Consider the following 13,252-nt stretch of genomic DNA (forward strand, 5'->3'; position numbering starts at 1 on the left):
CCTTTCCCCTCCAGCCGCCTCTGGGATCTCTCCCGAGAGCCGGACTTCAGCTTGACACAACCCCTCTCACCCCTAGGAGGAACATGCACCAGATGTCTGGGGGCCTGGGGGAGCCCGGCACCGTCCGCTGGCCCCTGGCCGGCACGCTGGCCCTGGCCTGGCTGCTGGTCTACTTCTCCATCTGGAAGGGCGTGGAGTGGACAGGCAAGGTATGGTGCGAGGACTGTGAGTTTCGGTGCTGCCTCTCATCGCCATGCTCAGGTCTCGGCTGTTGAAATATCCTCCAGGCTCAATTTTGTTTCAGTGCCTATAACTAAGGTTACGGTGTTTTGAGGCAGAATCATGGCAGATATATTAAAATCCTGACATTTACCTTTCACGGTTGTAAAATCACTACTGTGTTTATGGTAATTTTCATTCTAAGCGCAGAGAATAGCTCTTCCCTGTAAAGTGATGGGTCCTTGCGTTCAGTTTCTTTGGCAAGAGACTTGGGAAGAGATTTTCAGAGTTTACTTATGTTTTCCAATGCGGGACAGCCCTTTGAGAGGGAGAGGCCTCTTCTGGGCTCTCCCTTTTGAAAATCATGGTGTCTTAAAATGCTGCTGGTGGGGAAAAAAACCTCACCAAGTTCTTTGGAAATTTTCTTGCTGCCCTTTAGGTATTGGTGAGAGACCTTCAGATCAGAAGCACGTTGTCAGTCACTGTGTAGCATTTCTGGCTAGCACAGTGGAAAGTTAATTGCTTCGTTTAGTGAAACAGTGATGCTGGGACACTGAGATGTGTTATTTAGGCACAGTATGGTTTAGTGGGACAATAGTATGAAAGGAATCATCTGGATGAGATATCAGAAAGAAGCAGTGCGGGGGTAGGTCACCTAAGCTGTTAACTTCCCCGGTGGGTCTCACGCAGGTTTTAGCTATGCAGCCGCAGCAAAGTCCCGGTGATCGCTGTTATGGGCCCTGTGGCGAGGTATGGTACGTACCTGTGAGTCCTTGAAACAGTGCTGGAAAGCAAGCAGTAGAGTTGATACGGCTCACATTGCTTGATGCATTGGACTAGAGAAACACTGGCTTTAGCTCTGCAAAATAAGGATGTGATGACTTAAAGGGATTACTTCTGCAGACTAAATTTATCCCTGTGCAATTCCCTTGTCTTTGGGCAATTCATCCAGACTTTAGCATGCTACTTCTGTGATTAGTGTGTCCTTGTGTGTCATTGGCAGAGAGAAACCTCTGCTAGCACAGAAACGGGGGACAGAAAACGGAAGGGAATGCTGCCAAAAGCGGCGATGCACAAGGAGCCCGTCTCCCCTTGCAGGGGTTCATGCCAGACCCAGTGCCACTGTGGGCAGGAAAGCTCCTGAGCAGTGGTGGGCTGATAGCTTCTCCCCCGTGGTGCCTTTTGCAGGTGGTGTATTTCTCAGCCACCTACCCCTACTTCATGCTCTTCATCCTCTTCTTCCGGGGAGTCACACTGCCGGGAGCCAAGGAGGGGATCCTCTTCTACCTCACGCCCGACTTCAGAAAGCTCTCGGACTCCGAGGTTTGTAGCCTAGCGAGGAAAGCTCTTACCTTTACGTTGTCTCCGCATTAGTCTTCCCCAGGCACTTTCCTTGTTCCATGACTCTTCTCTCCACCTGCACTGCCATCTCTAAGCCCTACCTCACCGTGGAGATACTTTTCTGTTCAGAAAGGCATGAAAAAGTCTGTTTTTCGGATGTGTTCCACCAGCTGGGCAGTAACACAGCTACAGGTGTCAAGGTGGCTCCTGTGACATTTCCAGCTACCGGCCCAAACATTTCCTTGGAGCTTGGGTCAGCAGCCAACATCACAGGTGCCTGTGGCCCTAGTGACAGGGTGCCCGCAGGTCCTGACCTCCCCAGTGGGCTGGGTGGCCAAGCCCACAGCCCCACAGTCTGCATCCAGTCCCCTTGCTAGCCCTGCCCTGAGCTGCTGCAGGAGACGCGCCTGCAGCATGGGGTCCCTGTGCCTCAGACTCATCTCCTGCAGTAGCTCAGCGGCACGGAGTCTCTCTGATAGACAGGGTAGGCACTGAAGTGTCTGGACGTTTCATCCATCCCCTCCGTGCCAAGCTATCCCTCAAAGGACAGAGGGTGGCTGTGCTTGGAGGGCCGGACCTGCCGAGCTGGCAGCAGAGAGGAAGGCAGACTCAACCCCGGCTTCTTCTCCACAGGTCTGGATGGACGCAGCCACACAGATCTTCTTCTCTTATGGCCTGGGGCTGGGGTCCCTCATCGCACTGGGGAGCTACAACACCTTCCACAACAACGTCTACAGGTCTGTTGGGATTCTTCCAGTCTCCTGCATGGCAGGGAGTGCTCACGGGTGAGGGAGGGGGTCATGGAGAGACTGGGGTGCCTGATGGCCAATGTTCCCTTGCTGGCAACACGGAGCCGGGGGTGCACACTGCGATGGCCGTCTGTGGGCTCCTTGCCTGCGGGACACCTAACACGTCACCCACACTCCCTCCCTAAGGCACAGGGACTTCTCTCAGCAGGGCTTGGTCGTTTGCTCTCCTGACTCTTCGCTCCTGGCCTCTTGGTAAGGACCTGCAGGTGGTTTCTTTTCTTCCTTTCTCTCTTCCAGAGACTCAATTATTGTCTGTTGTATAAACTCCACCACAAGCATATTTGCCGGATTTGTTATTTTCTCTATTGTTGGCTTCATGTCGCACATCACGAAGAAGTCGATCTCAGAGCTGGCCTCCTCGGGTAAGCAGAAACCCGGGTTCAAATGCAAGAGCAACTTTTGAGCGTGATTTGACAGAGTATGGGATGCTCCCAGGGCTTTCCTGAGTGGGACCCAAGCGTGCAACCATTTTTGCACACCTTCCCACCAAGATGGGTCTTGGGCACCTGTGGCTGACAGTCCTTGCACTTTGGTTGCAAGGGGCATCTCTGCCTGCTTTTAATGTTCACTTTTTTTTTGTGCTGAAGTTTTATGTGCTTTTGCTGCAGTGAAATATTTAGGCCATTTACTTTCTGAAATCTTCCTATGGAGAATAGATGCTGCCTATGTTTTCAGTAGATGTGATCAAAATTTGAGTTCCTTTTCCAGGCAATTTTGAAATTGTAACCTCAGAATAATTTTTTAACCAAGATGGGACCATGTCTTTTTACACAAAGATGTATTTTGAAATTGCTGTCTTCCCAGAGAAAGCTTTTATCTCAAGAAACAGCATTTTGTGAGGGGAAAAAAAAAAAAAAGACAGCAGTAAAGTTATAACCAGCTCTGAATATTAGTTTATTTTTCTAGCAAAGTGCTCCAGCTCCATTTGGTAGCAATAATTTGATGACTTTCTTGCTTGCAGGAAGAGAAAAGGCAAAGCTTTTCTCCAGTCATTCCTGCCTCCCCATCCTGCACCCCACTGGGTTGGCGTGTCATGGGAGAAGGCTCAGGCTTCCCTAGCTCCTGTATTAAATATCAGCAGTTTGTGATTGTGATCGTTGTCTCTCTGTTCAGCCGTTGCCCTTAGCTCAGACTTCCCATCAAAGGCTTTATGACCATGGGTGCATTCCTCTCTTCATTCCTGCAGGCCCCGGACTGGCTTTCCTCGCCTACCCACAGGTTGTCACACAGCTGCCCCTGTCCCCACTCTGGTCCATCCTCTTCTTCTCCATGCTGATGATGTTGGGTCTGGACAGTCAGGTGAGACGCCCCAGGGATAAAGCGGGGTAAGAGACAAAGCTGTTTTTTGATACGATGATGGTGTCCCCTTCTGCACCTTGGGATGGTGCTAAGCAGGGTCTTTTCTTACTTTTTCAAAGTGTGGCGGTATCTGGTCACTACCCAGCACACCGGTCCTTGTACTGCTGACAGAGTAACGACCAGCTCCCAGCAGCCCAGCAGAACCAGTCAGCCTTGTAAGACAATCTCCGCCTCCCTGTAGGAGGATGTTTGGAAACCTTTTCTCCGTTTGGATCAATTGCTGGCTCTAGTGAAGTGCTGCTGCGTGGGCACAGCGTGGCCCGGTCTTGCCGGGTGACCCTGACAGCTGAGCACACAGGCTCTAGGTAGAGCTAGTGGGAAACTATCCCTGCCAAAATACTCTGGGGCAAGGGAAATATTTCTTCCACGTAATAACTGCTTTGTTCTGGTAAGATGTGATTTTTTTCCCCAAAAAATAGGTATGTGAAATAAGGGAAATCAGTATTAACTATCTCATTTCATGTCTGCATACTAATAGTTTGTGGTCATCACAGCTCTCTTTTGTGAGAAGCTCAGTTTGGATTTGCTTACTGTGTTGTGGAGCACCTTGACCAAACTGTGAAGCACTGTCAAGACTGCTTTGTTCTGGTAAGATGTGATTTTTTTCCCCAAAAAATAGGTATGTGAAATAAGGGAAATCAGTATTAACTATCTCATTTCATGTCTGCATACTAATAGTTTGTGGTCATCACAGCTCTCTTTTGTGAGAAGCTCAGTTTGGATTTGCTTACTGTGTTGTGGAGCACCTTGACCAAACTGTGAAGCACTGTCAAGAAAATGTCATTACTTGGGCTTACTTTTGTAGGTTAGGGGAGAAGTTGTCCATCTTCCCTACTCCCAGGAACTGGGAGGAGCATCTCTGCAGCCAGACCACAGCGCTCTGACATCGTGTCAACAGGTTGCTCTGAGAAAAGCAGCGATGTGGGGTTTGAATTAGAGCTCTGCCAGGTTTAATGTGGCATTTTGACATTGTTGTTGATAACAAAAGTGTCCCTGGGCAGAGAGGAAGCACCCTGGTCTGGTTCATAGGTGAGCAGGGACAGATCCCAGCAGAAGGAAGGAGCTATGCCTTGGGAAAGGGTGGTGCCTGGGTACCCTGACATCTTTGCCATTAGATAAGCCTTACAAGGTATTTGAGGGGGAAGCGGCTGGATGTAACAAAATATCTCTACCCTGCCTCCCTCAGAGCCCTCACAAACCGAAAAAAAATTCACGGTTTCTGTATTTTTACAAGCAGTGATACTTCTTTTTCCTGATAATTCAGCATAAAAGTAGCTACCAGTGAAGCAGTGAACTGCAGTGTGCCTCCCGTTTGATCGAGTGCATGGAGCTCAAAGGCTCCTTCAAAAGCCTGTGCTTGGTCTCTCACCTCGTCTCCAGTGCCCGCGTGCTCTTCCCTTGCAGCGCAAAGCACCGGTACGAAACGGATGCTCTCTTGGATTACAGGCGGCGTTCATAAACCCAAGTCTTAGTTCATAATCAGACTCAGACCTTTTCCTGAAATGTCACACCTGATTTTCCGGGAAAATCTAATCAACCAAATCTGGTTTTCGATTACGGCACACTCCTGTGAACACATCATAAAGCTCACGTCTGCATTACCGTAGGCATTATTTGGCAAATAATTTCAAATAACGACTACGTTTTCCAAAAGAAGCTACATTTACAGAAAAAAAAAAAAGGACTCTCCATGGATTATTCACTCAGTGCTGGTAAATAGTTTGAGACATGACAATAAGCCCTCTAAGCACTGTGTGGAATTTATTTGCTGCTTTTGCTTCTGAAATACCACTTCAAATTCTCCGAGTCCCTTCTGACAGCTAGTCTTGGAGGGCAGGCAGCCCGTGGGGGGCTATCATTGCCTGGAGGAAGAGGAGGAAGGGGCGGGGGAACGAAGCATCAGAAGGAAAACAAGCTTTTAAAAAAGCACAGATAAATATATGTGAAGAAGCTTTCTGCCTGCAGGCTGGAGCTCTGATCCAATCAAACACACCACCAACAGCATGGCAGCCTCTGCCTATAAAAGAGGTAACGCAGGCTGCAACAACGGCTGTGATTGCACGTGCGTTTTGAAGCCTCCAGTTAAACAAAAAACCTAAAAAAAAATATGTTTTTGCTATGTGCTGATTAAATTTGTGATATCGGCAGGGGGGGGGGCGACCCGCCGTTCTTCACCTGGGTCAGCATCCCAGCTTGTGGGGCAGGGCAGTGGGGCATCTCGCGCAGCCTGCGCCCCCAGGGCTGCTGGGCTGGGGCTGCCCCTTGTCCCCATAAAGGGCTGTGGGGACAGCGGGGATGCTCGGGAGCCCAGCTGGAAGAGGAAGGCAGGGCTGAGATCTGCGTTTGCAATGCGGCGACGAGCCCCAGCCTCTTAGTGATGGTGGGAGTGGGTCCATCCTGTGTCCGTTGGCTCCGACAGCGAGTCTCCTGCAGACAGAGCATGGCTACTGTGCCTCTTCCTGCCAGGGTGCTCGTCTCCTCTGCTTGGATGGGATGCGTGACCTATATTGACAGACACGCGCCTCCCTCCCGTGCCCCCTCTTCTTGCCGCTCGCTCGTGTGCCTTAATGTTCGCTCTGCCTCTGATCCGAGAAGCATTCCGCTCTCTTGTGTCTAGACCCTCTTGCATAATATGCTAATGCTTTCTTTTAACCTACCAGTTTCCAGGTCAGGCGTTTTCTCCCGGGGGAGCTAGCAAGCCTTGTGACTGCAAGCCTGCGCCAGTCCCATGTGAGGCTGCCTCTCACAGGTTATTCATGAGGAATTCCAGCTGTTGTGGCTCTCTGCTGCACATCTGGCAGCTGTAGCCGAACCTGCCCCGTGGGTCTGGGGGTCCTGGTCAGGGTGCTGCATGTCCCGGTCGGGGTGCTGTGCGTGGCCAAGGAGGGGGCAGCAAGCCCCTGGCACTGGGAGAGTGTGGGAGACAGACTTTCATTCTGTGTTGACTACCAAGCCCCTATTATCGGACCCAGCAGCTTGTGTAACGATTAAGCCCCTGAAGGGGAAAAAAGAGAAAAGTGAATGGAAATAAAATCTTTAAGAAAGAAACAATATCAGGGGGTGAGGTGTGAGGAAGAACCGAATATGCGCTAGAAATGGTGGCTGGAGACGGTGAGAAAAATGGAACATTTTGGAAAGCAGACTGAGGTGTGCAATGCACACACAGGCGTGTGTGTGCTCACACAGGGTAAGGGTGAGACCGGGAGGTATGGCAAGGGCCAGATCCTCACCATTCCTGGAAGCAGCATCCTTTCACGCAGCTGCCTACCGAGGGTCTGAGGTTGGGTATGCAGGCGGGAAATTTGGACGCCAGACCAGGCAAGGAGCCTCAGTCCCTCCGGTTGGGAAGGTGAGCCTCCTCCAGGTGCATCCTTTCTGAACCCTGAGGCAATGTTCAGTAAACGGTGTGAAGGCCATTGCCGGTTTTGGGGCTAGAAGCAGCAGTGTACCACCATTTGGTTCCCCACTTCATCCATTACACAGCAACTTAATTTTGATAGGAGGCAAGAGATGTGAACTCACTTTGTAGCCCTGTTCCCCATCACCTCTCTCCCTGTCTTTCCCTCTGTGCTTTCCCTCACTTTGATCCCTCTTCCTGCACCAAAGGCTGTCCGTTTTACTCCCTCCTGTTATCTGAGGCATATTTTTCTTCGCTTCCTCTCTGCTGGACACCCCTCACATCCACCCTCCACCCCCGACTGCTCCTGCCTCTCCTCCGAACCCTTTCCCCTCTCTGCCTGGTACCAGACTGCCCAGCCCTGCCCGTGGCTCTGGCAGTGCCTGGCCACGCATCCACGTGGAAGGAATAGCTTTCGGCAGTGGGGCTTTTGTCACGCCGGCTCTTCGCACTAGCAGATGCACGCTCAGTCCCGACTCCTCCAGACAACGAGCGGGATGGGACTGGGTGAAGAGCTCACTGTCAGGGAGTGTAAAGGCAGCTTCACCTGCTCAAACAGCAAAAGATGCTTTAATAGCACTTGTGTTCAACATAAAAGGCTTAGCTCGTTAAAAATTCGAGTTGAAGCCGTTGAGCTTTGCCCTGCTGGGAGTACTGTGTGGCTGTAAAACCCTGGGCAGAAACACAGCCCTTTGCCTTGCTCCATGCCCAGGTGGGAGCTAGTCCAGCAGCCAGTGCTGTGCAACATCTTCCACCATCCCTGCCCAGCCACAGGCACAGCTCAGACTCCTCGCTTCCCTTCCATACATTTTTCCAACCCTCTGCTGCTCTTTTTAGTCTGTATACCTCTACCTCCACTCCAGGTTTTTTTGTTTGTTTGTTTGTTTTTCTTCTTGTCTCCCTGTTCAAAACTGCATCTAAAAATGCCAGCACTTTCCAGAGTGGTCTCCCAGGGATAGGGAGGTCCCTGACATCCAAGAGCAACGAAATGTCTTTCATTTCCATTGCACTGGCTTGCATGTTCCCTGAGGGTGACCAGGGAAACTAGGAGCTTGCTGCCTTCATAACCTTCCCAGGATTTTTGCTAGAGGCATGATGTGCTCTCTGAGAGCTGCGTGTTACCCGTGGTTTCTGGGAGTGAAATATAAAAGTGAACCTCACAATTTAACAAGAAGCAGGAGAGAAGGATGCACTTCATGTCTATAAAGTCCAACTGTCCTCCTCATCCCACAGGGCAGGATTAGTAGGAAAACTCATTTGGAGGTAACACTCATGGGGACTTCTTATGTGTCACGGTGCAGGCAGCCTTAATATACTGCACTGCACAAGACAGCCGGGTGTTTTCAGCTCTAGAAAGACCATGTGCTGTGAGGATGGGCTTTTAATGTGCTACATGCCCTTAATATAGCGTGCTTGAGAAAGTGAAATAAAGCCAAGGGCTGGGTAGTCAGAGGTGGTGGTGTTACGCATATGCATGTGTGACTGGGCAGCGGGTAATGCAGCTCCATAATGAGTGTTTTAGATCATCGAGCAGCACAGGGGCTGCTGCAAAGCGCTGAGAAGAGCACACATGGGAGAGGAAGAGCAAGCCAGGTCCTGCACGTGTCCCAGCAGCAGGCAGGCACACAGCGGTGACAGAGAGCCTGGCAGCGCGGGGCAGTGGTGGGGAGGCTCTAGAGAGTTCTAGGGAAGAAAGAGGAGGCTTTCCATGGGAGGTGAAAGACAGGGGTTTATCTCAGCTAATTTTAGGTATTTAACCCAGTTGCTTTTAGCTCCCTCCATATCCAGTGGAGGGAGAGAGGCGTTTTCAGAAGATGGTTTGGACCTCCTATGTGCAGAGGTGCCTCCTTCTTTTCTCGTGTCTGCAGAGAGCACTTAAAGCGATGAGGATCTCAACACTGGAGTTAAATGTAGACGGGGGTGATGTCAGGCTGAGAGACTTACCTATACGTCCTTGGTGTATACCTTTTCCCATAGTTCTGCACTGTGGAAGGGTTCATTACAGCCCTGATGGACGAGTATCCTCATCTGCTGAGAGCCAGGAAGAAGGTCTTCATCGCAGTCGTCTGTTTCATCTCTTATCTCATCGGATTCTCCAACATCACCCAGGTACAGATAGCCATGCTTGTACCTCCGCTCAGGGCACCTTTCTAGTCACGTCGGCATAGCACAGCAGCACCAAAAACTTTGGGAGAAGTGACAGCATCCCTAGGAGCCATCCTAATGCTGCATAAATGGGTTCGCTCTTCCCTGCTACGTCTCGAGTGGCTTAGGATGCCTCCATAACTTTTACCACCATCCTGTTGTCAGTCTGGCTGTGTTTTTTGCTGTTTACAATAAGGGCTCGAGCCAACAGAGCGCAGGCTGGCGGAACGCTTGGTGCAGGGGGTTGAGATAACACAACGAAGGCCGTTCTGTTGGGGCCCTGAACCTCTGGGGCTGAAGCCAAGGTTCACTTGTGTGGGGGTCAGGGCTGAGTGAGACTGTGTGTGGAGCACTGTAGGTTCGTGAGGAGGTCAGGCAGCAAAACTCCTGGGAGGGGCACAGCAGACAAAATTAACTGACTCCACCCAAAATGGAGAAAAGCGATACAGCCCAGTGAATCCCTGCTTTCCCCTTCACTGTTGGCTGTGCCAGAACAGGCTGTCTAATTGTCTGCAAGAGCGCATCAGTTCCACTGCTGGGAACCAGGCTCCGGTGGAAACATTGCAACGTCGGTTCTACTGTCTGAGGGAATTAGCCTTAAAGCCAGCAAACGCAGATAGTCTGATATTGTCAACCATAATCTATAACTAAGCTCCTTGACCCTGGTTTTGTCTCCTCAGGGTGGTATTTATGTCTTCAAGCTGTTTGATTACTACTCAGCCAGTGGCATGTGTCTTCTCTTTCTCGTCTTCTTTGAGACCATCTCAATTTCTTGGTGTTACGGTAAGCATAAAAGACCTTGTTCCTGTTTTCTCCATGGGCACAGTGAGTTATTATATATGTGACACCTCCCACAGTGAAGCCAATGGAAACTTTGCAACTAAAAATAACTTTGGCTGATAACTCTAGAAAATCAGGAGCAGGAGGCTGTCATCTCACTTCTCCAGGCCACCACAAAGGCTATTGCACAAACTGGCAGATGCCTAGTATACCAGGAACATGGAAGCTGCTGGCATGAATCTTTTTTGGTGTCCCTGTGCTCCATCCCCTCCAGATCATGCTTCTCATGCCACATCGTCATCCCTCTCTTGCTGTGGCTGGCCCGTGCTGTGTCATGTGAAGAGGTGATGACCATGGTGCAGAGATGGGATGTTTTTTTTTTCAATGCTCATTTCTTCTTGTAGGTGTGAACAGATTTTACAGGAACATTGAAGAAATGATTGGCTACAAACCTTGCATCTGGTGGAAGATCTGCTGGGCCTTCTTCACTCCTCTTGTCTGCCTGGTAAGAACAGAGGCATCCTGTCTGCAGAAGTGTATCCAACAGGGCTTCTTAGTTTGGATGGTCTATAGGGAGAACGCTGCGTCCTCGATCCAGTATAGGTCTGGTGCAAGGTGGTCCTAGGTAGACCTGAGATGGGAAAAGTAATACAGGAGCCTCTTTCACTCTGCCTGCAGGAAATCACCTGTAAGACAAGCTCTGGGTTATTGTTTTTATGTAAATGCTGCCATCAGTTCTTCATTCCTCTTTCTGAGAAACCAGAATACAAGCAAATAATTTACTGTTTTATAAAGCTGTTACTGGTGGTGAAAGCTCTCAGCTACTCCAGCTCCAGCCTCAGGCTCTGATGGGCTTGTCAGAGCAAAAGACATCAGGCGGATACAGTATAGCCAACTGCGGAGCAGTTTTGCCTTTGCTGGTTCCTGCACTCCCAGCAGGAGTGGTGCAGGGAATGGTGTGGGATGGCCCATGACAGGAAGATGAAGGCTCCTGAGGGCAACTGCGAGAACACTGTGAACTCATTTAAGAACTGGTGTGGAGGCACTGCTTGTCTGAGTACTGTGGTGAATAAAGAAATCAGGGGTATTCCAATTCCAGCTTTTCACATAGGATAATCGGGAGAAATGATGTGAAATTGCCAGTTGGTAGTCTCTGGACTAGTTTAAGGAGCTGTTGGGAGCTAAGAGGATCGTGAAGGAAAGGATGGATGGATAGTCCCTGATTTTTCACACCTTCACCTGCAATGGCTGGTGCTCTGTTCCCAGGGCGTGTTCTTCTTCAGCGTGGTGGAAATGACTCCTCTGACACTGGGAAAATACGTCTATCCTACCTGGGGACAAGGCATTGGTTGGCTTATGGCTCTGTCCTCCATGGTGCTGATTCCAGGATACATGCTCTACTGTTTCTTCACCTCCACGGGGACTCTCCGGCAGGTAGGAACAGCTTCAGTGCTCCTCTTCTGTTCCCTCTTTGGAGTAAGCCCCTCACTGGACTAAATCTAATGAGAACTAAGCAGCCAGGGGTCTCTGGCTATGAGCATGGTTAACTGGCACCTCTCAGCAGAGAGATCGGCATCCTCAGAGCATGAGTGTCTCGGGGGTAGGACCTGCTGTTGACAAGGGCATGCACAGTGGTAGTTTGTCCCGTGCTTTGCAAAAGGCACTTGGTGAACGAGGGGTTAAGAAGAAATGCAGACTTTTAGGCAGGACCCACAATACCCCCAACCCCGATCTTGTTTAAGACTTTTTTTTTTAATTAAGCAGGATTTGATGTAGCAGTGAATCCGGAGTCTCTGTATGTCATACTAGTAATTACTGTTAAAATTCTATTTACAGTGTTGTCATTCAGTCTGGAGAGCACTGGGCACAATGTCCCTGCCTCGATGCTGTCTGCTGCAAGCTACAGGTGTAAGAAGTCACATATGGCTTCAGCCCAGCTGCAACAGCCACCAGACGCCACCTAAATCCCATGAGTTTAGTTGATGGATGCTGTATTTTGAATAATGTTTAATTCAGAAATGTTTTGGCCAGAATTGCTGGGCTGAGGTCAGCTTCAGTCTCTCCAGCTGTGAGGTCAAGCTGCAGGTCAATTTGACTCTTCTTCCTCCCAGCTCTCCATTTGGATGGGCTCTGGTGTGGGGACTGTGTGGGTTTGGTGTCTCAGATCCGCTTTCAGCTTCTGGTGTCTCATCAGAGGTTGGGTTTAGGTTCTTGACATTGGTGTTGAGATCGACATTGGTATTCCTGCAGGACTCAAGTCAGGGTGTTATGTCAAGCTGCTTTGGTGGTTTTGGGTTGAAGGCCAGTGGCACTTCCAATAGTAGGTCCTTTCTCAGATGTTTGGAGGATTCTTTATCCCCTCATCATAAGAGCAGGGAAAGGAAAGTCTGCAAATAGAGAGACGGGTTCTACGCTTTGCTTAGCCTCAATCCTGTTTCCACTAGGGATGGTAAAAGTGTGTCCTGGCATCTGGGGGCAGCTCCTGAGGGTCTTTCCACCCATCGCCTCAGCATCTTGTGCAAACCAGCAGTGCCAGTCAGCAGCGTGAGCGTCTGACGTGCACCCTCCCTGTCCCACTCTCCCTCTAGCAGCACCCACAGATGTCAGGAGACCCAGTCCTCCTCCCCACGGTTCACAGAGCCAGGAGGGAGCAGCAGGTGGCAGCAGGAGGGAAGCAGACTTGTGTGTGTGTTGATATCAGAGAGACAGAGAGAATTTTTGGCCTCTTATATGCACAGATCCTGGATTAGTTTGTAATAGAGCTGGAGCTGGAGGGAAATTAGATGCCAATGCTGAATAAAGTGGTTTTGACAGACAGGAAAGATTACAAGTCATTTTGATCCTAGTGAGCTTGAATGAGAGGGGGAAAAAAAAGAGATCATGAGTGGCAGAAGCAGCTCAGTGAACATTTCAGGGACTCACCCAGCAACAGCCACTTCAGCGGTATTGCAGAGTAGGAGCTTGTTTCCCTGTGTTGGAAAGAGCTTCTTCCTGACTTAGTGATGTCTATTCAGGTCAGGCTCAATCCTCCTCTGCCTCCTCTTCTGCATCTTACAGCATTAGTCCCTCCCCGACAGGCAAAAGTGATTCATTCTTCTCCATCACTCCTGATGCTCAGTCCACACGCCTCCAGTAATGACTTGCCCCTCCGTATTTTCCTGGGTTCTTGCCTCCCTTTCCTTGGCTCTGCAGTTTTCATGCG

General features: G+C 50.1%; 1 protein-coding gene across 1 annotated transcript in view; it reads left to right on the forward strand.

Moving 5' to 3' along the window:
* The window catches only part of LOC104514721 (sodium- and chloride-dependent GABA transporter 1-like), a 22,977-nt gene that overhangs the window by 9,120 nt on the left and 605 nt on the right, over window positions 1-13,252 (forward strand). Inside the window, exons 5-13 of the mRNA XM_010158472.1 lie at window positions 77-209; window positions 1,408-1,542; window positions 2,194-2,297; window positions 2,607-2,731; window positions 3,556-3,668; window positions 9,103-9,234; window positions 9,951-10,053; window positions 10,455-10,555; window positions 11,317-11,484. Of these exons, the coding sequence (XP_010156774.1) occupies window positions 77-209; window positions 1,408-1,542; window positions 2,194-2,297; window positions 2,607-2,731; window positions 3,556-3,668; window positions 9,103-9,234; window positions 9,951-10,053; window positions 10,455-10,555; window positions 11,317-11,484 (1,114 nt within the window). The remainder of the gene's footprint in view (window positions 1-76; window positions 210-1,407; window positions 1,543-2,193; window positions 2,298-2,606; window positions 2,732-3,555; window positions 3,669-9,102; window positions 9,235-9,950; window positions 10,054-10,454; window positions 10,556-11,316; window positions 11,485-13,252) is intronic.

The sequence above is a fragment of the Eurypyga helias genome, unplaced genomic scaffold, assembly GCF_000690775.1.
Source record: "Eurypyga helias isolate BGI_N326 unplaced genomic scaffold, ASM69077v1 scaffold17369, whole genome shotgun sequence".
In the NCBI taxonomy this organism is placed as follows: Eukaryota; Metazoa; Chordata; class Aves; order Eurypygiformes; family Eurypygidae; genus Eurypyga; species Eurypyga helias.